Below are 25,626 nucleotides of genomic sequence, written 5' to 3'. Positions count from 1 at the left end.
GTCTACCTGCGCATTAAAGTCCCATGATTATTGTAATATTGCCTTTTTTATATGCCTTTTCTATGCACTGATTTATTTTCTGCCTTGTATCCTGAATACTGCTAGGGGGCCTGCCATAACTCCCATCAGAGTCTTTTTACCTTTGCGATTCCTCAACTGTACTCACAGACATTCTATGCCTTCTGATCCTATATCGCTTCTTGCTAGCGACTTAACTTAATTCCTTACAAACAATGCAACCCTGCCTCCTTTGTCCATTTGCTTGTCCTTTCGATAGGACACATATCCTTGGATATTTAGATCCCAGCCCTGATCCCCTTGCAGCCATGTCTCTAAACACCCCACCCCACCCCACCCCACCCCTACTATTTAGTTTAAAGCCCTATCTACAGCATGTTATACGATTTGCCAGGACTCTTGTCCCAGCATGACTCAGCTGAAGCCCGTCCCTTCAGAACAGGTCCCCTCTTCCTTATACTGGTGCCAATGTCCCACAAATTCAAACCTATTCCTCCCACGTGAATCTTTTGAGCCATGCGTTTACCTCCTTAATCTTCTTGATGTTGTGTCAATTAGCTTGTGGATGAGGGACTAATCCAGAGATTATTATCTTTTTGGTTCTGCTTTTTAACTTAGCTCCTAGTTGTTCATGCTCCCTTAGCAGAACCTCTGTTCCTGTTCTACTGATGTCGTTGGTACCTGCGTGGACCATGACAACTGCATCTTTACCCTCCCACTCCAAGCTCCCCTGCAGCCCAAAAGAGAGATTCTGAAACCGAGGACCAGGCAGGCAACACAACCTTTGGGATTCTTGATCTTGGTCACAGAGAACAGTGTCAATGCATTTCTTTTATTCTTTGCCATTTTAAGGAAACAATCTAAGGGCTGTATTCCCTCTAAGCTGTGCAGCAGTCCTTCGAGTGCCATTAATTTGACAATTGTAGTTTGATGATTAAATGGACTTTGCTTGTGGACTAGAGTGACAGTAAAGAACTAATACATTGCCCCAGAGCAAGAAATTAATGGATGAGAGTCAAGCTTGACTTTGACCAGGTGGAATTAACGTCCAAAATTCACTCGTCAGTTCCTCAAACTCTCAGACTTGTCCTTCCTGGGGCATACTCGCATAGCTTACCTGAATGTCTTTCTGGTTGTATCACAGCTTGGTATGGCTCCTGCTCTGCCCAAGACTGCAGGAAACTATAAAAGGTCATGAATGTAACCCAGTCACGCGAACGATCCTCCCATCCATTGACTCTGTCTATACTTCCTGCCTCAGCGAAGCAGCCAGCATAATTAAGGACCCCACGCATCCCGGACATTCTCTCTTTCACCTTCTTCAGTTGGGAAAAAGATACAAAAGTCTGAGGTCACGTACCAACCGCCTCAAGAACAGCTTCTTTCCTGGAATGGACCTACCTTGAGCTGATTTTTCTCTATGTCCTAGCTATGATTATAACACTACATTCTGCATTCTCTCGTTTCCCTCTCGATGGACAGTATGCTTTGTCTCTATAGCACACAAGAAACAACACTTTTCACTGTATATTAATACATGTGACAATAAATCGAATCAAAATGTTCACTAAGCCAATAATAAGGACAGACAGTGACTGTGAGGGGCTGCAAGTGAGAGGGTTGAGGAGGGATTTGGAGTGGGGGGTGGGGTCATGGAGAGAAGCGGCAAGTTGAGAGAACTGGCATACTGGAAGTGGGAAGAAAAGAGCAGGAGGCAAGTTCAAAGTGTTGGTAAATTATTAAGAATGTGAATTTTTGAGACCGTTAATACCACTGATCTAGTCATTTTGCTACAGCTGATTTGGTAGAATTTTGCTGAAAAGGGACATATTAAGAAAGCTTTTTTTGTCTTGGACTCATCTACAAACTCAAAAATGCCAAATTTCATCTCCAGTCACAATCATTTACGTTACAGAAAAGGGTGCTGATTTATTGGCAAATTGACTCTGCTGAGATGTTGCCATGGGGAAAGCAAAGGCATACTGTTGGGTCTTCAAGCCTCCAGGTAATTCAAAAATGTAAATCTTGAAAATACTTCGACATTAGAACAAAAGCAAAATACTGCGGATACTGGCAATCTGAAATAAAAACAGAAAATGCTGAAAAAACTCAGCAATTTGGAGGGCTTTTGTATTTGATGCTCCCTCTCTCTCTCTCTCTCTCTCTCTCACGGTAGAGGTGTTGATTTTGCTTTGTGTGGGCTGGTTGAATACAATCTGTAGTTTGCCTTTTATGAACATCCAAACGAACATCAGCCAATTTGTGGGATGTATGGCCTACATACCTGGTATTGCATTAACACTGAAATTATATGATAGGCAGAACATGTTTTATGGATGGCAGCAGTTTAGTAAATGAGTAATTTGTAGTTGTATTCTTTCTTTCTTATTTCTATGGTAACTTTAAAATATGTTTTATTTCCACTGATGGCTCACATCCACACTTTGGGGCACGTCCACTCTACATGTGGATGGAAAAAAATTACGATGGAGTATTGCTTGAGATTGGTCCCCTTGCTAATTTTGCTTATTTTTCTCCAGGTTTCCTATTCATACTCAAGGACTCTTTTATCCTTAATCTCTGCCCACTTCACAGATAGTGTTTTAATAAATTGTGAATGCGGTACAGACTTGAGGATTTTATCATCATTTATGCAGACTACATATCTACTCCATCTGAAATGGGTTTTGAAGATGAGTGCTTCAATTCCAGACGTTTTGAAGTACTTCATTGTGTTTTCATATTTGATGCCCCCGATGTTCTGACTGCATCTTGTGCAGAAGCCATTCAACTGCTTAAAAAGTCTGAAGTCTGTCATTCATGTCTCAGTCATTATAGGAGAGTAGGCCAATGTGTATTCTAAAATAATTTTCAACTTAATTTTATCCATAAAGTTTACACTGCTCACTTACCTCTTATATTCTTCCTTATTGTTGAAGTGATTTAATCCTGAACCACGGACGTACATAAGAACATAAGAAATAGGAGCAGGAATAGGCCATCTAGCCCTTCGAGCCTGCCCCGCCATTCAATAAGATCATGGCTGATCTGTCGTGGCTCAGTTCCACATTCCCAAGATTTAGTGAGAGGGAAGAACTGAGAGAGAGATCAAAATTAGTAGAGAAATGGTACTGGGAAAGTTGATGGGATTGAAGACGGAAAGTCTACATCCCAGAGCACTTGAGAAAGTGGCTGTAGAAATAATAGACCCATTTGGTGGTCATCTTCCAGGATTCTATAGACTCTGGAACATGCAGGTTGGAGGGTAGCTAATGTCACTCCAATGTTCAAAATACGGTAGAGAGAAAACAGAATTAGAGACCAGTAAGCTTAACATCAGTAGTGGGGAAGATTCTCAAATCCATTATCAAGGACTTTGTAACAGTGCATTTAGAAAACAGTGGCAGGATCAGACAGAGTCAGCATGGATTTATGAAGGGGAAATCACGCGCAACAAGTCTGTTGGAATTTTCTGAAGATGTAACTAATAGAGTTGACCAGGAGGAACCCGTGGTATATTTGGACTTTCAGAAAGCATGCAGGTTCAGCAGATGGTAAAGAAGGCAAATGGTACATTGGCCTTCATTGTGAGAGGTTTTGCCCACAGGAGCACGGATATGTTGCAATTATATAGGGCTTTGGGGAGGCTACAGCTGGAGTTCTGTGCAGTTTTGGTCTCCTTTTCTGAGGAAGGATGTTCTTGCTCTCAAAGGAGTGCACCAAAAGGTTACCAGGCTGATTCTGGGGATGGCGGGACTGATGTATGAGGAGAGATTGATTAGGTTAAGATTGTTTTCTCTGGAGTTCACGTGAAGAAGAGGGGGAATCTCATAGAGACTTATAAAATTCTAGTAGGATTAGACAGAGTAGATGCAGGAAGGATATTCCCAATGGTGGGGGAGTTGAGAACCAGGAGTCACAGCCTGAGGATTCGGGGTAGATCATTTAGGACAGGTGAGGAGAAACTTCTTCACCCAGAGTGGTGAGCCTGTGCAATTCATTACTAGAGGAAGTAATAATGCCAAAAGATGCCCAAATGTTGAATGGATTCAAGAGATGGCTGGATGTAGCACTTAGGGCGAATGGGATCAAAGGTTATGGGAAGAAAGCAGGATTAGGTTATTGAGTTGGATGATCAGCCATAATCGTAATGAATGGTGGTGCAGGCTCGAAGGGCCAAATGACCACCATCTGCTCCTATCTTGTATGCTTCCCTATCTTAACCTGATATATTTAGCTTCTAACCCTGACCACCTTGCAGCCATGCCTTGGTAATAGTTACCATGTCTGTGTTTGACTCGAATTTGTGCCTGAAACTCGTGCAATTTGTTTCTTTGTGCAAATAAGCTGGGAATGCTTATTTGAATCACACAATCCAGAAGGAAAAACAGTAAAAATTGGAAATAAGAATACTGATCTGAACTGAGTTTTCCTTCAGAATCAGCCTTTCTTAAAAACATTTTTCCATTTATGAAAAAACTTTGGTGTTTTAGAATGTGTCAAATGGCAGTTTAAGGTTTTAAAAAAAAGTCTTTTCTCTCCTTTTTGTTTAGAAGGTTTTAATTCACTGGGGTGAGGTGAGTGTAAAATCTGTTGACATCAAAGCTGCATTTGACAGAGTGTGGTATCAAGGAGCCAAGCAAAACTAGAATCAGTGGGTATCGGGGGCAAACTCTCCATTGATTGGAATCATATCTGGTGCATAGGACAACAGTTGGGTTGTGGAGGGTCATTCATCTCTGCAGGAGCCCCTCAGGGTGGTGTCCTAGGCCCAACCATCAGCTGCTTCAATGACCTCCCCTTTGTCATAAGGTCAGAAGTGGGAATGTTCACTGTGCAATGTTCAGCACCGTTTGCAACTGCTCGAATACTGAAGCAGTCCATACGCAAATGCAACAAGATCTGGACAATATCTAGGCTTGGGCTGACAAGTGGCAATTAACATTTGCACCACACAAATGCCAGGCAATTACCATCATCACTAAGAGACACTCTAACCACTGACCTTTGGCATTCAATGTTTTTACCATCACTGAATCTCCTACTGTCAATATTCTTGGGATTACCATTGACTAGAGACTCAACTGGACTCACCACATAAACACTGGCTACAAGTGCAGGTCAGAGGCTAGAAATACTGCAGTGATTAACTCACCACCTGACTTCCCAAAGTCTATCCAGCATCTACAAGGCACAAGTCAGGAGTGTGATGGAATACTCCCCACTTGCCTGGATGGGTGCAGCTCCAACAGCACTCAAGAAGCTTGACAACATCCAGGACAAAGCACCCCAGTTAACAAGCAACACGCCTACAAACATTCAATCCCTCCACCACTGACGCTCAGCAGCAATATGCATAATCTACAAAATGCACTGCAGCAATTCACTAACGATCCTTGATTCGATTCCAAACCCCATGACCACTTCCATCTAGAAGGTCAGCAAATGCATGGGAATACCACCATCTGCAAGTTCCCCTCCAAGCCACTCACCATCCTGACTTGGAAATATATTGCGTTTCCTTTACAGTTGCTGGGTCAAAATCCTGGAATTCCCTTTCTGACGGCATTGTGGATCAACCCATAGCACGTGGACCTGCAAGCTCACCACCACCTTCTCAAGATTAGTGATGCCTATGCCCCATGAATGAATTTTAAAAAATTGCTGGTTCTTTGCCTAAGAAGCTATTGTCTTTGTTGCTTCACACAGCATTGGAAGGCTATTTGGCTGTGGTGACATTTGGTCAGGACTAATTCTGTGACTTAACCTAATGCTCTCACCCATTTTCCTGCATGATCATTGAAAGAAAGCAGATTTTGTGTACTGAGCCACGACCCCCAAATTTAGAGTGGGTGGGGGAGGGGAAGTGCTACCCACTGAGCACAGTTGACACCTAATCTATGTGGTTCTGTGCCCTCAACGCAGACCAGTTCAAGAACCTCTACCATCTACACTGCAAACAGATAATTTGAAAGAGGCAAAGTTTAAAGCCTGGGACTTCCTTTGTATAGCTCAGGGAGAGAATAGGTAGTCATTTTGTTGCAGTTGATATAATTAATTTCACTATGGATCCTCAGTCCGTGCTTCTACTTGTGAAGCGCTGCCAATTTGAAACCTGAATGAGAGTTTAATTTGCATTGGACTTGAAGCATTTCCTGTCTTTTCAATACAATTACTATTCTTTTTGGGTGCTTTTCAGAGTCGCAAACAGAATACATAAAGAAAATGTGGTTAATATGACAGAAAATTCAAATAATTTTTTTAATTCCCTTTTATTGCAGGTAAATGCACCTTTGTGCCTCCTTGCCTTAATGTTTGTCAATGCAAACCATTGTAAATGTTGGTTTTTCACTTTCCTGTTTTAGTTGCATATTTAAAGGCATGAAGCAATGTTTGAACCAGTGAAAGCAAGGATTCAAATAGTAGGAAAATATGTTTTGAAAGAACTGGTGATAAAAACTGGTTAGTATTTAAATAGGTATTGGTGTCAAGATTATTGGTTGAACCCCTACAGTACAGAATGAGGCCATTCAGCCCATTGAGTCTGTACCAATCACAATCCCACCCAGTCCCTATTCCTGTAACCCCACATGTTTACCCTGCTTATCCCTCTTACATTAGGGTCTATTTAGCATGGCCAATCAACCTAATGATGTGGATGTGCCGGCGTTGGACTGGGGTAAACACAGTAAAAAGTCTGACAACACCAGGTTTTAGTCCAACCAATTTATTTGATAATAAAACGCACAAGCTTTCGAGGTCTCTGATTCACCTGACGAAGAGGGAAACCTTGAAAGCTTGTGCGTTTACTATCAAATAAATCGGTTGGACTAAAACCTGGTGTTGCCAATCAACCTAACCCACACATCTTTGGACTGTGGGAGGAAACCGGAACACCTAGAGGAAACCCACGCAGAGACGGGAAGATTGTGCAAACTCCACACAGACCGGCATTGAACCTGGGTCCCTGGTGCTGTGAGGCAGCAGTGCTAACCACCGTGCCACCATGTTGTTAGGATCCTGGACTAGAATCGCAAAGTATATTGTGACGCCAGACCAGACTTCCAACTTTTTTGTCATTTTGACATAAATGTGAAGATGTTTCACTCCAGGAATAATTCCACTGACAAATTTGGGATTTTTACAGTAGAACAGACTTGATTTAAATAACACTGTTTAAACCTAACTCTAATTAATAAAATGAAATAGCTTAAGTTTTAACAGATGAACCATAGATTAACCCTCAGACTGCAATTAATAGGATAGGCAACAATGATACTTCCATGATTATCTTCAACACTGGTGTCCTGCAAGGCTGTATCCTCAGCCACCGTCTATACTCTTGTATACCAATGACTGTGTGGCCAAATTCCCCTCCAACTCAATTTTCAAATTTGCTAATGACACCACTGTAGTGGGTCAGATCTCAGATAATGATGAGACAGGGTACAATCTGGTGAATTGGTGCTATGACAATTACTTCCTCAATGTCAGTAAAATGAAGAAGATAGTCATCGGCTTCAGGAAGCTCAGTGGAGGACGTGCCCCTGTCTACATTAAAGATGGAAGAAAGTGTAAATGGTCGGGAGCTTCAAGTTTCTAGGTGTCCAGATCACCATCTACTGGTCCTTGTCCCTCACGCTGATGTATGGTTAAGAAAGCGTACCAACTCCTCTACTTTCTCAGGAGGCTAAGGAAATTTGGCATGTCTGCTACGACTCTCCAACATTTATGGATGCACCATGGTTGTATCACAGCTTGGTGTAGTTCATGTTTTAACTGAGACCACAAGAAACTATAAAAGGTTGTGAATGTAGCCCAGTCCATCATGCAAATCAGCCTCCTGTCTATTGACTTCATCTACACTTATGCTTGGAAAATTAGCCAGCACAATCAAGAATCTCACAGATCCTGTAGTCATACTCTCTTCCGCCACCTTCTATTGGGAAAAAGATGCAAAAGTCAGAGGTCACGTATCAACCAACTCGAAAAGCTTCTTCCCTCCTGCCATCAGACTTTTGAATGGACCTACCTTATTATTAAATTGATCTTTGTCTACACCCTAGCAATGACTGTAACACTAACTTCTGTACCCACTCCATTCCTCCTCTATGAATGGTATGTTCTGTCTGTACAGCACACAAAAATACTTGTCACTGTATAACAACACATATGACAACAATGAATGAAATCATAGATTTAAAAAAAATTAAAGGAAACAATTTTATAACTTATCACTGTTTCAGTTCTTGTTAACCCATAATGTCCGTTCTTTTCTTTAGTATTTTAAAAAGGACGAATTTGCATTGACGATACAAATGTATTTATTAACAAAAGACATCGCCAATGACACATTACAAGAACTCTAAGGTAGTATTTTTAATTGCATTGTCTGATTTCAAAAAGAAATTAGATAAAGCTCTTGGGGTTAAAGGGATCAAAGGATATGGGAAGAAGGGGAGAATCAGGATATTGAATTAGATGATCAGCCATGATCAAAATGAATGGTGGCACAGGCTTGAAGGGCCAAATTTCCTGCTCTTGCTCCTAGTTTCTATGTTCTATGTATAATGATGCTGCACAGCATTCAAAACCATAATGTACTAATACAAGCCTCCACAAAAACCAACATGCAAAACCTCATCTTTCTGTCCAAACCTCAACTCAAACTCTCTCAGGATTTAGTTGCCATTTCAAACTATCTTTACACCTCAGTTCCAAAATCTCTTGATCTGGCTGATACTTACAACTCCCCACACAGTTGGTCCCTCTATTTAGAGCTTAGGTCCATGATTCAGGTTGACTGCAAAAGGCTCCTTGATATATTCCTTAAAACCTACCTCTTTGATGAAGCTTTTGGTCATCTTACCTAATCTCTGTGGCTTGATGTCATGCTTTATTTTCTAATGCTCCTGTGAAGCACCCTGGAATGTTTCACTGCAAGACATAGGTATAAGTATTCTTTTCTGTTTCACTTCATGTTTACAAAGTTTACTTGTACTGCAGTGCAATTTCTTCATCATAGACATTTAACATAATGGCAAAAGGCCCTCATTATCCAAACCTGTCTAGTTAGAGTGATAGGTTGACACTTTGAGAAGGTGAGGTTGCAAGCAGTTTCTAGCGCTGTTCTTTGAAAACCGAAAGACACCAGCCCAATATTACTTTGTAAAGTAACTGAGAAAAAGCAATCTGATCAAATGCTCAAGAAATTCTGAAGTGATAAGATGACATAGACCATGGTGACTGGCTCTTCTGTTTTGTCCAGAACAATAGTACCGAAGGACATGGTCTGCATTTAATTTAGTTGGAAAATTGACAAGAGGGTGAACAAGATTTCACTGAACAAATGGTAAATATATAGAGTAGGTTTCCTAGGATGTAGTCAAAACTGAAAGTTTCATTCAAATTATAATTGGATAAACCTCTAAAAGGAAATAGGCTTGGATATGCAGTGAATAAGTAGTTTGAAAGTGTATGTGGGAAAGACGGGTGATTTTTGACCTATGATTCCCAAAGCACTCGGCTACTGGAAATTTCTCTTGCTTCACGTCTGGGCCTGTTGTAAACTAATTGATGGAATTGCTGATGAATCATAGTAGTCAATCTTTATTATTTTATCTTGGCGTTTTGAAGATGTTGAGGGCAAACATGATGGATCTTGATTTTTTTTTTATATATAAAGTAGTTTCAATGCAGAAAAGTGTGAGGTGATTCACTTTGGTAAGAGTAACAGGAGTACAGAATATAGGGATAATGGAAGCACTCTTGGTCGTGTCAACGAGCAGAGAGATCTCGGTGTACATATGCACAGATCCCTGAAAGTTGGCACCCAGGTTGATAAGGTTGTTAAGAAGGCGTACAGTGTGTTAGCTTTTATTGGTAGAGGGATTGAATTTCGGAGCTGTGAGGTCATGTTGCAACTGCACAAAACTCTGGTGCGGCCACACTTGGAGTATTGCATACAGTTCTGGTCGCCGCATTGTAAGAAGGATGTGGAGGCATTGGAAAGGGTGCAAAGGAGGTTTACTAGTATGTTGCCTGGTATGGTGGGAAGGTCTTATGAGGAAAGGCTGAGGGACTTGAGGTTATTTTCGTTCGAGAGAAGGTTAAGAGGTGACCTAATTGAGGCATACAAGATGATCAGAGGCTTAGATAGGGTGGATAATGAGAGCCTTTTTCTTCGGATGGTGATGGCTAACACGAGGGGACATAGTTTTAAATTAAGGGGTGGTAATTATAGAACGGATGTCAGAGGTAGGTTCTTTACTCAGGGTAGCAAGGGTGTGGAATGCCTTGCCTGCAGAAGTTGTGCACTCGCCAACTTTAAGGGTGTTCAAATGGTCAGTGGATAGGCATATGGATAACATTGGAGTAGTTTAGGTTGAGGGCCATTAGATTGGTTCCACTGGCCAGTGCAACATCGAGGGCCAAAGGGCTTGTACTGCGCTGTAATGTTCTATGTTTCTGTGTCTGGAGAGATTTTTGAAAGGCAGTCTGAGGCACTATTCTCACCTCGTGTTACTTATGGAACAAAATGTACTATTTGCCTGATTTAGAATTCCATGTCTAGTTTTGACCCCCCTCATGATGTAGAAGAAATGGAAAAACAGAGGAGAATCTTTGGATTGTTATGTAATTTTAAAAACTATTTGTAATTGGGGGAACCTGGCAATAAAATCATTTGTTAGATTAAAACTGAGCATGCTGAAAAATATCTCTAATAAATGAGTTGAAATGTGGTAAAGTCTTTCAACATTTTCCAAGTATGAGCTGAACTTAATCCAACGTTTGCAGAATATAAGTAATGCTAAAGGAAAAACGGGATTTGAGGAGTCCTGAATAAGGCAGTTTAACCTTGAACAAGAGTAGATCATCTTCCAAGAATCAATGCAACTGTTCTGTGATTTTTTTTTTCAAGACTAAACAGCGAAAATGCAGTACGTGATAGTTGGAACAGTAACTGGCCTGTTAAACTATTTCTGTTACACCATTTCCAATGCACGAGTATTTCAGTACTAGTTTCTCATAAAATTATATATTTTGTCAAAAATGGAACTTCATGCAACTTTCATGACTATTGTTAATTAACATATGCAGTTTTTTTAAGCAGGTAGAAAATATTCTTTATTTGAATTTGCGTAGCTATATTGCTTAATTCATGAACCGGTGGAGTACAACTAATCCTAGGTTCATTTCCTGCCTCAGGTCACTGTCTGTGTGAAGATTGCACATTCTCCTGTGTCTGCATGGGTTTCCTCTGGGTGCTTCAGTCCCACTTACCTGATGAAGGAGCAGTGCTCTGAAAGCAAGTGGCTTTTGCTACCAAATAAACCTGTTGGGCTTTAACCTGGTGTTGTGAAACTTTTCTTATTGTGTTTACTCCAGTCCAATGCCGGCATCTCCACATCATGGCTTCAGTTTCCTCCTACGCTCTAAAGATGTGCGGGCTAGGCTGATTGGCCATGCTAAATCGTGCCTTAGTTTCAGGGGGACTAGCAAGGTTAATACGTGAAGTTACGGGGATAGGCCCTGGGTGGAATTGTTATTGATGCAGGCTTGATGGGTCGAATGGCCTCTTTCTGTTCTGTAAAGATTCTAATCGTGCCTAGCAGTGACAACAGTTCAAAAGTATATGGTGACATCTGCAAAATTTATTCTAAGAGTATACCTTGCATTAGGTCCAAACTCTCAGTTTGTGGGAATCACTTGTGTTACACCGTGAGTGAGAGAGTTAGAATGCACACTTACACAATGCCTTTAATGTTTAAGCTGTCCTTTAGCTATGAATGTCTTATTTCTGAACATTTTTATGGCATCATTTGAAATTCCCTGAGTGAACTAGTTGGCCCTGTGCAAACATTAACTCATAAATTATTTACTGGGGGATGATTCTCCACAAAAAATTCTAAGTGTTGAATTTGTGGGAAAATTAGTAATTCATGCTGTTTTTTTCAGTGGGAGTTCACACTAGAATCCCCTGCACTCTGTGTGCATTGCAGAGGTCACCCTGCATGAATATCATTAGATTTCAGGGGGTGGGAGGCTGAAACCAGTGGGCTCTGTGTATGCGCAGTGGCCCCACACACTCAGTCTCCTGATTGCTGGCCAAGCCTGGGAACCCCCCCCCCCCCCCCAATGTGGGCCAGCCCTGCTTCCGCCCTGATCTCTGGCCTCCCTCTGGCAGCAGACTCCATCCCCTTGACACTGCCCCATGCCTGATGGGCAGTGCTAAGGTGCCCTGGGCGTGGACACTTTGCCCCTTGGCAAATCCAGTTCTGTTTTGCATCGTTCAAATCCCAACGTTGTTTTGCCTTTCTGCCCAGGCACAGCAAATCATTAGGAAAGCTAATAGAATGTTCACATTTATTGTGAGGGGAATTGAATACAAAGCAGCTTCGGTTGTACAAGGAACTCGTGAGACCGCATACTGGAATACTGTGTACAGCGCTGATGGCCTTATTTAAATCTGGATGCAAACAGGCTAGAAACAGTTCAGAAAAGATTTGCCAGACCAATACCTGGAACGAGCGGGTTGTCATATGAGAAAAGGTTGGGCAGGCTAGGCTTGTATCTGCTGGAATTTAGAGCAAGAAGCAGCCTTGTTGAAACGTAAACCCTGAGGAGTCTTGATGAAATGGATGTGGAGAAGATTTTCCTCTGGTCAGAGAAACAAAAACTAGGAATCACTGCTTAAAACAGAAATTAGGGTAAAAAAAAATTTTCACCCTTGAGTGTTGAGAATCTTTGGAATTATCTTCCTTTAAAAGGTGGTGGAAGCAGACTCTTTGAATATTTTTAAGCAGAGGTGGATAGATTCTTGGTAAACAAGAGGATGATTGATCATTGGGGGTGGGTGGAGTGCAGATTTGATATCAGATGTCATGATCTTACTGAATGGCAGAGTAGGCTCAGGGGGCTGTATTGCTGCTACTCATTCAAATATTCGTGTTTCAATTTTGGTTGTAATTTGTGTTACGTACTCGGGATTTATTTTAACTTTTAATCATTATTATATAATAACAGTAAGGGTTTCAACTCCGAGCCCTGTGGAACACCACTTGAAACAGTTTTACATTGGCAAGAGCATCTATCGAATTGCTCTTTGTTTCCTGTTATTAAACCAACTTTTGATCCAGTTTGCCACATTACTCTGTATCCCATAGGCTTTTACTTTTTTGACCATTCTTCCATGTGGGATCTTGTCAAATGCTTTACTAAAATCTATGCATACAGCATCCACTGCAATTCCATCATCAATGTTTCTTGTCACTTCCTCAAAGAATCCAATCAAATTTGTTAGGCAGATACAAGCCTTCCTTTAACAAATCCATACCGACCGTCCCTGACTAGTCTATGCCTTTCTTTGTGACGTTAATTATATCTTTCAGGATTGATTCTATTAATTTGCCTGCCACTGATGTAAGACTAACTATTATTGTTTGGCATTTCCTTCAATCTCTTTTTAAACAATGGAACTATATTTGCGTTTCTCCAGTCCTCTGGTATCTCTATATCTAGTGATGATTGGAAAACCATCCTCAGAACATCTGTTACCTCCTCTCTCTAATCACGTTCAGCAGCCCCAGAAACAATCCATCTGGCCCTGGTGATTTATCAACTTTCAAGGATTCCAAGGCTTCGAGTATGTCCTCTCTCTATGATTATTATGTCCAACATCAGTGTCCCTCCTGGGCTACAACATCTGCCTCATCCCTTTTGTTGGTAAATACTGCGATAGCATATTCATTTTAAACCTTTCCCACAGCCTCTGCATCTACACACAAGTTCCATTCTTCATCTTTGATAGGCCCCACTTTCTGCAGTGCTTAGTTGTTTGTTCTCTGTATTCCTTGTGGGGGGGGCACGGAGGGGTGAGTCTAGATTTGGCAGTACCAATTGGGTGGGGGAGTGTTAGTGGATGTTATAATTAACATTTGTATTAAGACTACCAAACTGCCTCAAATTTCAGGTGTCAGTCTTGACTCAGTGGTAACATCCCTTAAGTGAAAATTTTTAAAATCTTTCTGTACCTTATCCCCAACCTATCTTTGCTGCAGCTGCTAGACTTGTAATTCTTTCGTTGCCCATTAATCCTCTTTGCATCTCCCTCTGCCTCTCACTGCCCACCCCTCCACACTTTCTATAGCTGTACTGTTGTTGGTAGCAGACCCGAGAGCCATCACCTTATTGTTGAACTATCCCATTTCCTCCTTACCTCTCAAAATCCTTCCTCAACCAAGCTCTTCATATCCTTTCTAATTTAGATACCATGACTTGAGGGCCGGTCCTTCACTTGTTTTATCCATGTTTATATTTTTTCTCCTCTCTTTATATGTAAAGTACTTTTGGAATATTATTTCTAAAGAGTGCTTTTTACATAGATGTAATTTTTGCTTTTAAAGATGATATTATTGATGCCTTGAGCATTTGGTAGCCTTTTACCATTGCCTTTGCTTTAGACTTTGTTTTGTTTCCTAGCATCAGCAGAGAAAGAGGTCATCAAAAACATGTATACCAAGCTACTAGATGCATATGGTCTTTTGGGAGTTTTGAGATTGAATCTTGGTAAGTAGTGAAGTAACTTTTTGTGTGTAGACTTTTAAAATTTCAACTGTATTAAAATTTTAACTGTATTAAGGCATTCTTTAACAAATATAAAAATTGAGTAAACATGTTTTTCATCAATTATTTGTAGCACCTTCTGTGTCTTTTTTTTAAAATATAACTTGCATGAGCTTTGCTGCTGTTCATTAATGTGTGATTGTCCTTAATCTGAGGATTTGTACTATAGTGGTCACATGCTAAGTTAAGAGTTTTATTTTACTGTCAGTGTTTAACGACAATATTCTGTAATTAAATTTCCTATTAATAGTGGAGAAAATGTTCTTGGGGCTGTCTGAAACTAAATTGAATGATTCACAGTATAGTCATGTCCAAAAAACATTATAAACCATTCCAATCCTTTTTTGCATTAAGATTCTCCTTATCTCCTCTCCTGAAATGATCGGCATCTTACTGTGATGTGATTTGCTTCCATAGGCATCAAGCTACATATCTTATTAAAGTGGCCATTTGTGAGTTTAGATGCTGACAGAATTAATTAGAGCATAAGTCACTCATTAGCAATAGCGAACATTGGCCAATGCCTTCTATTTATTCTCTCGTGGGATGTGGGCTTTAGCATTTGTTGCTGATTTCTAATTGCTCCTGAGATTCTGCGTTCTTGAATTATACCAGTTTGTTTCAGCATCAGAATGGTTTACAGAAGAACATAAGAAATAGGAGCAGGAGTAGGCCATCTAGCCCTTCGAGCCTGCCCCGCCATTCAATAAGATCATGGCTGATCTGTCGTGGCTCAGTTCCACTTTCCCGCCCTCTCCCCATAACCCTTAATCCCCTCTCTTATCAAGAACCCATCAACCCGCTTCTTAAAAATATTTAGCGAGGCAGCCTCCACCACTTCAACGGGCAGAGAATTCCAGAGATTCACCACCCTTTGAGTGAAGAAGTTCCTCCTCAACTCCGTTCTAAACCGCCTCCCCCTTATCTTGAGGCTGTGCCCCCTAGTCCTACTGTCTTTTTTGAGCGGGAAGAGTCTCTCCACCTCTATCCTATCCATCCCATTCATCATCTTATACGTCTCAATGAGATCTCCCCTCATTCTTCTAAACTCTAACGAGTACAAGCCTAGTTTATTCAGCCTCTCCTCATAGCTCAATCCCCTCAACTCCGGTATCAGCCTAGTAAACCTCCTCTGCACTCCCTCCAGGGCCAAAATATCCTTGCGCAGGTGCGGCGCCCAAAACTGCACACAGTACTCCAGCTGCGGCCTCACCAATGCCCTATACAGCTGCAGCAAGACCTCCCTACTTTTATATTCAATCCCCCTCGCTATGAAGGCCAGCATCCCATTTGCCTTCCTGACCACCTGCTGCACATGCAAGCTGCGTTTTTGCGACTCATGCACAAGGACCCCGAGGTCCCTCTGCACCGTCGCCTGCTGCAGTTTTTCGTTTGTTAGGCCACGTCAGAGGACAGTAAAGAATTAAAAGCAAAATACTGCAGGTGCTGGAATATGAAACAAAAAGCTCTGACAAAGAGGCACTGAGACTCAATGTTGGTTCTATTCTGTCCCCATAGATGCTGTTACACCTGATGAGATTTTCCAGCAATTAAGAATTGTTATGCTGTGGGTCTGGAGTTGTGTATATACAAGATAGGAGCTTTCTTTCCCTAGAGGACAGATGAGTTTTTATGACAATTGAGAACTTCACTAGCTTCAATTTCAGATTTTATTAATTGAGTTTAAATTCTTTCAGCTCTCGTGGTGGGATCTGAATCTGTAACTGCAGATTATTAGCCTGGGCCTCTGACTTACTGACCACTGACATAACCACTATGCCACAGTCTTCCCCCTCACTACATAGGAGCTAAGGTCAATCATAGTATCTCCACAGATTGTTAATACAACTACACAGCTTTCATAATCTGTCTGACCCAGCTACCAGTGTCATGCCAGTTGAGTCACCAGATGAGGCCAGATCTTTTTAACTTATGTTTTCAGGAGAAAATGGTTGTAATATTTACAAAATAATTCCTTTTGCCAATGCTCTGTCATTTTAACAAATTATGCAGCTGAAGGATGAATGAATTATTCAGCGCTCAACTGATTGTCATGTTTATTCGTCATAGCCTAGGTGATTCAAGATTCTTTTAGCAAATGGGTATTGCAATGTCTTGTTTTTGAAGTACCTTGCATACATTTGAAATTCTTCATTAAACCTTCACATTCTGAATATCACAGTGGAGCTTATTCACAGCTTTGTGTTATGTATTGTAAAGTATTGGTCTTGAGTAACATTTGAATCATACAGTGGAAAAGGAGGCTTTTCTGCCCATTGTGTTTATTCCAAATCTTTGCAAGAGCTATCGAATGAGTTTCACTGCCTTGATATTGCCCGCTAGCCTTGCAAACTTTATCAGTTTATCCAGTTCTTCTCTGGAAGTTACTATTGAATCATCTTCCACCACTCTTTAAGAATCTAGAGTGCACTGCTTAAGTCTGTCTTTTCACTGAATTTATTAAATTTTCTCAAAGAAATCATGGTTAAATAAATTTACAAAATGCACAGGAGTTCAAAATTGTGGTCCAGATTTTGTATAATTCAGCTCAATATTCAAAGGACAGTTTTGCTCATATCTGTAAGTCAGCTCCAGAACTATCCTTGGTCGTCCTTTTCAAATTAGACCACTAATTATTCAACCTGTACTGGACAGAATAGTGATACAATTGAACAGCAAGAAACAGTCAGAACTTATGAATATTCAAGTACTCTATCAAGATATTCAAGTACATCCCATCCGGGACCGGATAGGAGGTACCCCAGGTTACTGTGGGAGGTGAGGGAAGTGATTGCAGAGCCCCTGGCGATGATCTTTGCGTCGTCGATGGAGACGGGAGAGGTTCCGGAGGATTGGAGGATTGCGGATGTGGTTCCTATTTTCAAGAAAGGGAACAGGGATAGCCCGGGAAATTACCGACCGGTGAGTCTGACCTCAGTGGTTGGTAAGTTGATGGAGAGGCTTCTGAGGGACAAGATTTATGAGCATTTGGAGAAGTTTAGAATGATCAGAAATAGTCAACATGGTTTTGTCAAGGGCAGATCGTGCCTTACGAGCCTAGTTGAGTTCTTTGAGAATGTGACTGAGTACATTGACGAAGGAAGAGCGGTAGATGTGGTTTACATGGACTTCAGCAAGGCGTTTGATAAGGTCCCCCATGCAAGACTTCTTGAGAAGGTGAGAGGGCATGGGATCCAGGGGGCTTTGGCCTTGTGGATCCAGAACTGGCTTGCCTGCAGAAGACAGAGTGTGGTTGTGGATGGGTCTTTTTCTGCATGGAGGTCGGTCACCAGTGGAGTGCCCCAGGGGTCTGTTCTAGGACCCTTGCTGTTTGTCATTTTCATAAATGACCTGGATGAGGAAGTGGAGGGATGAGTTAGCAAGTTGGCAGATGATACGAAGGTTGGTGGTGTTGTGGTTGGTCTGGAGGGATGTCAGAAGTTGCAGCGGGACATAGATAGGATGCAAGACTGGGCGGAGAAGTGGCAGATGGACTTCAACGCAGATAAATGTGTAGTGGTCCATTTTGGCAGGACCAATGGGATGAAAGAATACAATATCAAGGGTAGGAGTCTTAGCTGTGTTGAAGAGCAGAGGGATCTTGGGGTCCGGGTCCATAGGACTCTTAAATCGGCCTCGCAGGTGGAGGATGTGGTCAAGAAGGCGTATGGTGTACTGGCCTTCATTAATCGAGGGATTGAGTTTAGGAGTCGGGAGGTAATGCTGCAACTTTATAGGACCCTTGTCAGACCCCACTTGGAGTACTGTGTGCAGTTTTGGTCGCCTCGCTATAGGAAGGACGTGGAAGCTATTGAAAGGGTGCAGAGGAGATTTACAAGGATGTTGCCTGGATTGGGAGGCATGCCTTATGAAGATAGGTTGAGGGAGCTGGGACTCTTCTCCCTGGAGAGACGAAGGTTGAGAGGCGACCTGATAGAGGTTTATAAGATGTTGAGAGGAATAGATAGAGTGGATTCTCGGAGGCTATTTCCCAGGGCTGAAATGGTCACTACGAGAGGACACAGATTTAAGAGCAGGGAAGCAAGTACAGAGGAGATGTTAGGGGTAAGTTTTTTGCTCAGAGGGTGGTGAGTGAATGGAATCGGCTGCCATCGGTGGTGGTGGAGGCGAACTCGCTGGGGTCTTTTAAAAGACTTCTGGATGAGTATATGGGATCTAATTGGATTGGGGGTTATAGACAGGCCTGTGGCTTAGTAGGTATACAAGTGATCGGCGCAACTAGTGGGCTGAAGGGCTTGTTTGTGCTGTAGTGTTCTATGTTCTACTCGGTATTATCGGTGAGTATTCCTGAGCTTGGTGCAGTGTAACGGAATAAAGCTCCTTCTGTCTGCCACAACAGTTCACTTTAATCTCCATCTTGAGTATCAGCCTCAATTTATACATTTTTCCATAATGCCACATCTGAATGAGATGATCAAATAACCTTGAATTTAAGGCATTTTTTTTAATGTTGGCTCATTACCACGGGGTTGAGATTTCCAAAATTTACTTCAAGTGGAGCCATCATAATAGTAGACATGCTTGAGAACCAAATTAACCTACAACTGGGCCTATGGTCCAACACTCGGGGCTAAGTTTGAAACCAGATCTTAAAATTGAAATGCAAATGTCTGACTAGTTACACTGCTCAGCATCCTCAACAAAGCTTTAGGGTGCAACTAATTATTTTTATCTTCTGACATGAGTGCATGTTTCTCTTGCAGGTGACAACATGTTGCATTACCTTGTACTAGTAACTGGCTGTATGTCAGTGGGCAAGATACAAGATTCTGAAGTCTTCAGAGTCACCTCTACTGAATTTATTTCTCTTCAAAATGAGCCTTCTGATGAGGAACGTATCTCTGATGTGCGGAAGGTGTTGAGTTCTGGGAGCTTCTATTTTGCTTGGTCTTCCACTGGTGTCAGTCTAGACTTGAGCCTGAATGCCCATCGTAGAATGCAAGAGCATACAACAGATAACCGGTTTTTTTGGTGAGTTGAAGGTTGTGTAAATGTCTAGAACTGAAGCCATATAGCGTTAAGTTAAAGATTGGTCTATAATATTGGATTCGATGGGGCAAATTTTACTGTTCCACCCACCACAGGAATTTGACCGGGCAAGGGGTGGACCAGGAAAAAGTCTGTTGACCTCGGGCAGGATTTTACCGTTTCAGGCCAAGCGAGGCCTTAAAATCCCGCCCAATAGAAATCACAAAACACTGTCACAATAGACTAACATTTAATGTGAATGTTACTTTTACAAATTCAGTTGTCAGCTGTATTAAATCTATAATTTTCAGGGCTTATGATTCCAATGTGAATTTTCTAGTGATGTGAATTTTATATCTTCTGACTAGAAATCTGAGAAATTTAATTTATTTCCTCTAATCAAGGTGCATTCTATTAGTTTTCTAGTGTTCTAAAATAGCTTTTTGGAATTTGGTGCTCTTATGTTTTGACGTAGAAATGTCACAGCTGACAAAGATTTCTTGTTCGTAACCTGTGTGCCCCATAGGAACCAGTCACTACACTTGCACCTGAAGCATTATGATGTGAATTGCGATGAATGGACACTGAGACTCATGTGTGGAGGAGTGGAGATCAGGACTATCTATGCTGCGCACAAACAAGCAAAAGCTTGCTTGATTTCACGTCTCAGTTGTGAAAGAGCAGGGACTAGATTCAATGTGCGAGGAACAAATGATGATGGCCAAGTAGCTAACTTTGTTGAAACGGAGCAGGTACAATATTTTTTGAGTCAATCCAATCTTTTAGCTATCCTTATTTTGTGTTAATTGTCACTGTTAACCCACATAATACATAGCAATCAATCTATAGCAAATATTTTAATTTTTTTTATTTTGAAGATAAGAGAATGATTTTCTAACCTCTCTGCACCTGGCACAGATCGGCCAATCCCAAAAAATAGCATGCGGGACTAAAGATGGTCCTATGCCCGGCACCAAACATTTTGCAATCGTGCTGGTCCCAGATTGCAGCCACAAAGGACACAAGTCCCATTAGCTTATTTAAAGTAACATCTAAATATACACAGCATGATCGACCCTAGATCCTCCCAGGTCCTGGAATCTTCTGACCTTTGAGCGTGGCGTGAGAATGGCAAGAATCACTATGCCATTAGCGGAGAGTAGGCATGTTGGTCATGCCACGGGGCTTGGAGGCCATTGAAGTCCCTGGCTGATTGATGCATAACTGGGCAGTGTCCATCAGGCAGTGCCTGCCTGGCACACCAGCAATGTCCATCGCCCAACAAGTGACTGAGTGTGGGGTGATTGTGGTCTGGAGTGTGCCTGACAGGCCTGTGCAGATTGTTCTGGTACATTCACTGTTATAACGTCGTGCTTTTGGGGGAATATTCTGCCCATAATCTTGAGATTTATCTGCTGAGTGAAAACCTTACAACTAAACAACTCTACGATCAGCAACTGACAGATCTGTGCACGTAATCAACTGCCCAAACCTAACCAACAGCGGGTTCCCTTGAAGACCAGACCTAGCACCAGTTCTCTCAACATATGTACCAATGACCTCCCTCCAGAAAGTCATGACACTTCCGCTTTTGCTGGTGACTTGGCTTTGGGTTTTCAGATTGACAACTTCAGGGTATTGAGTAAACACGCACTAAAGATCCATACTTTCTGGAAACCTAATTAAGAAAATGGAGGCTTCGACAAAACACTGCCAAGACTATTGTTTCAGGCTTCCACCTGAACAACTTGAAGAACTTCATGTTCAGTTCTGTGGGCAGCCATTCACCCACGATCCAATGCCACAATATCTTGGCATCACTCTTTGGTCGGACATTTGATTTGATTTATTATTGTCATGTATATTAGTATACAGTGAAAAGTATTGTTTCTTGCACACTATGCAGAGCTTACTGTTCATAGAGAAGGAAATGAGAGAGTGCAGAATGTAGTGTTACTGTCATAGCTAGGGTGTAGAGAACGATTAACTTAATGCAAGGTAGGTCCATTCAAAAGTCTGACGGCAGCTGGGAAGAAGCTGTTTTTGAGTCGGTTGGCACATTACCTCAGACTTTTGTCTCCTTTTCCTGATGGAAGAAGACGGAAGAGAGAATGTCCGTGGTGCGTGAGGTCCTTAATTCTGGCTTTTTTTCCAAGGCAGCAGGAAGTGTAGATAGTGTGAGTGGATGAGAGGCTGGTTTACATGATGTACTGGGCTTCGTTCACGAAGCTTTGTAGTTTGTTTGACCGATCAGTGACCACTCCAGAACAGGAGAACAAGGTTAAGACCTTGTATGGAAATTGGTGGGTAACACTCAAAGAAGCAGAGCCAACAAGAACTACTTCACTCATCGCAGTTTGCCGAAAAACGGAGTATTGCTGTTCAACCTGTTTCAGGAATCACCACATTAACATGGTAATATCTACTTCCAGGAACCCATAAGGATTACTTCTGGAACCCTGATACCAAAAGAGCTCAGATCACTTCCTGTGCTAGTTCACATTGAGCCTCTTGATTGTCCCCAGGGAAAACATGCTTCTAAAAGAACATCACTGACTGACTGCTAACAAAGCACTCCAATTGACACAGACCCTCAAAACAAAAACCCCACACTTGTCTGAAATCAACACTCCACACCCTACAAACTGATTACCGACACACCTACTGGTTAAGAACATAAGAAATAGGAGCAGGAGTAGGCCATCTAGCCCTTCAAGCCTGCCCCACCATTCAATAAGATCATGGCTGATCTGTCGTGTCTCAGTTCCACATTCCCGCCCTCTCCTCATAACCCTTAATCCCCTTGCCTATCAAAAACCTATCAACCCGTGTCTTAAATATATTCAGCGAGGCAGCCTCCACCACTTCAACAGGCAGAGAATTCCAGAGATTCACCACCCTTTGAGTGAAGAAGTTCCTCCTCAACTCCGTTCTAAACCGCCCCCCCTTTATCTTGAGGCTGTGCCCTCTAGTCCTACTGTCCTTTCTGAGCGGGAAGAGCCTCTCCACCTCTATCCTATCCATCCCGTTCATCATCATATATGTCTCAATGAGGTCTCCCCTCATTCTTCTAAACTCTAACGAGTACAAGCCTAGTTTATTCAGCCTCTCCTCATAGTTCAACCCCCTCAACTCCAGTATCAGCCTAGTAAACCTCCTCTGCACTCCCTCCAAGGCCAAAATATCCTTGCGTAAGTGCGGCGCCCAAAACTGCACACAGTACTCCAGCTGCGGCCTCGCCAGTGCCCTATACAGCTGCAGCAAGACCTCCCTACTTTTATATTCAATCCCCCTCGCTATGAAGGCCAGCATCCCATTAGCCTTCCTGACCACTTGCTGCACCTGCAGGCTGGGTTTTTGTGACTCATGCACAAGGACCCCAAGGTCCCTTTGCACCGTCGCATGCTGCAGTTTTTCACCATGTAAGTAATAGTCCTTCCTATCATTATTCCTACCAAAGTGGACAACTTCACATTTGCCAACATTAAATTCCATTTGCCAGTTCCTGGCCCATTCGCCCAGCCTATCTAGATCTTTCTGCAGACTCTCCACACCCTCCGCACAATTTGCCGTTCCACCAATCTTGGTGTCATCAGCAAATTTCGACACCATACACTCGGTTCCCTCCTCCAGATCATCTATATAAATGGTAAATAGCTGAGGCCCCAGCACCGACCCCTGGGGCTCCACTAGTCACCAACCGCCAATCCGAATAGCACCCATTGACCCCCACTCTCTGCCTCCTATTTGACAGCCAATCCCCTATCCTCGCTAACACCCTATCCCGAACTCCATGCCCCCTGACCTTCTGTAATAACCTCTTGTGAGGTACCTTGTCAAACACCTTCTGAAAATCAAGAAACACCACATCCACCGGCTCTCCTCTATCCACCGCCCTAGACACATCCTCATAGAGCTCCAATAAATTTGTCAGACACGACTTCCTCGTAACGAAACCGTGCTGCGTCTGCTCTATCAAATAATTCTCCTCAAGATGCCTCACTATTTTCTCCTTGATCACGGATTCTAACATTTTACCTACAACAGACGTTAACTGGCCTATAATTCCCTGCCTTTTGCCTGCCACCCTTAAACAACGGCGTAACATTAGCCGTTTTCCAATCTTCCGGCACTTCCCCGGAATCTAGCGACTTTTGGAAAATAATCGCCAAGGCATCCACTATCACCGCCGCCATTTCTTTCAGAACCCTTGGATGCATTCCATCCGGTCCTGGGGACTTGTCCACAATCAGTCCCTCCAGTCTGTCGAGCACTGCCTCTCTAGTAACAATAATGTCATTCAGGCCCTCCACTCCTATCATCTTTCCATCGCTAACACCCGGCAAATTATTCATGTCCTCCTCCGTGAAGACCGAAACAAAAAAGTTATTCAAGGCCTGAGCCGTTTCCCCATCCCCTACCACTAAGTCCCCCCTCTCATCCTCTAAGGGTCCAACGTTCACCCTAGCCAGCCTCTTCCTTTTTATATATTTATAAAAACTCTTGCTATCCTTTTCTATATTAAGCGCTAGCCCAGCTTCATAGTTTATCCTACCCTTCTTTATCAACTTCTTTGTCATTCTTTGTTGACATTTAAACCTCTCCCAATCCTCTTCTCGCCCACTGCTCTTAGCTACTCTAAACGCATCCGCTTTTAATTTAACACTTTCCTTTACCTCCTTCGTTATCCACGGCTGATTATCTCTCCTCCTACGATCCTTTTTAACTATCGGAATAAATTTCTGCTGAGCACCAAGAAAGATCTCCTTAAAGATCCTCCACTGTTCCTCAGCAGACCTACCTTCCAACGCGCTCCCCCAATCAACATTTGCCAATTCCCCTCTCATCCTACCGTACTCCCCTCTGTTCGAACAAAGGACACATGGTTGATACAAACATCACTAACGCAATCTGGTAAACTGAGCTGGCAAGTAAAGTTTTTGGTTTCAACCTTCCATGGAAAATCTGAACAACCCTAAACCACTTGAAGGCAGCCAGAGAAGATGTGACCGCTTGCCCCAGAAAAGTAAAAAGTAAAATTTATTTCTTAGTCACAAACAGGCTTACATTTAAACCTGAAAATCCCCTAGTCACCACACTCCAGTGCCTGTTCGGGTCCAGTGAGGGAGGATTTAACGTGGCCAATGCATCTAATCCACCTTCTGGATTGTGGGAGGAAACCGGAGCACCCGGAGGAAATCCGTGTAGACATGGGGAGAACGTGCAGACTCCGCACATAGTGACCCAAGCCAGGAATGGAACCCTGGCGATATGAAGCAGCAGTGTTAACCACTGTTTCACTGTGCTGCCCATGAAGTAGAACATGTAGAGCAACTTGAATTGAGTGTGGCTATCAAAGTCAAGCCCATTGCCCATGTTCTGAGCTTCTGCCCTGAGAGATCCATTCCTGATGGCATCACAACTATTTACACTGTCAGCTGGAGGAGTTAAACTTGACATGAAGTTAAAACTGCTTCCCCAACCATATGAATGAAAACAAACCCAAATGCTGTACTTTCCACATTTTCCTCAAGATTTAGAATTCTTAAAAAACAGAAAGAGAAATCAAAGTAATCTAATTTTATAAAAAGGACTAGATATCTAAGGTTGAGAGCAGAAGAAAAGAAAGATTGACATTTATGTAGCACTTTTCATGACCACTGGATGTCTCTAAACACTTTACAGTGAATGAAATACTTTTTGAATTGTAGTCACGGTTGTAATGTAGGAATTGTTGTAATGTCAAAGAATTGAGATCAAAAATGACCACATCCTGTTATGACTTTAGTGCTGTTCTCTCTCATTGCCATTTAAGTTAATGTTGTAGCATGTTTCCTTCCTGGTGCTAGTATTGTCTGAATGGAACTTGTGAGCTTATTAAATTTCCCCATCGTTTATTTCCTCCTGCTTTTTCCTTATATTGCAAATAGACTAAGGCCAGAATGAAGTGCAAAAATGTCAGAAAGATGTCTTGATGTCATCACACCACCGTAA

The 25,626-nt window shown here is 42.2% G+C and overlaps 1 protein-coding gene across 8 annotated transcripts in view; it reads left to right on the top strand.

The window, feature by feature from the left end:
• synj1 (synaptojanin 1) overlaps positions 1–25,626 on the top strand; it is a 127,825-nt gene that overhangs the window by 22,578 nt on the left and 79,621 nt on the right. For all 8 annotated transcript variants that reach the window (XM_080203605.1, XM_080203609.1, XM_080203606.1 and 5 more), the window contains exons 3-5: positions 14,500–14,586; positions 19,368–19,635; positions 20,159–20,384. In XM_080203605.1, coding sequence (XP_080059731.1) covers positions 14,500–14,586; positions 19,368–19,635; positions 20,159–20,384 — 581 coding nt within the window. The remainder of the gene's footprint in view (positions 1–14,499; positions 14,587–19,367; positions 19,636–20,158; positions 20,385–25,626) is intronic.

Source organism: Carcharhinus amblyrhynchos, chromosome 15 (genome assembly GCF_965287045.1).
Source record: "Carcharhinus amblyrhynchos chromosome 15, sCarAmb.v2.hapA, whole genome shotgun sequence".
NCBI lineage: Eukaryota > Metazoa > Chordata > Chondrichthyes > Carcharhiniformes > Carcharhinidae > Carcharhinus > Carcharhinus amblyrhynchos.
This window is presented reverse-complemented; position numbering and strand designations above follow the sequence as displayed.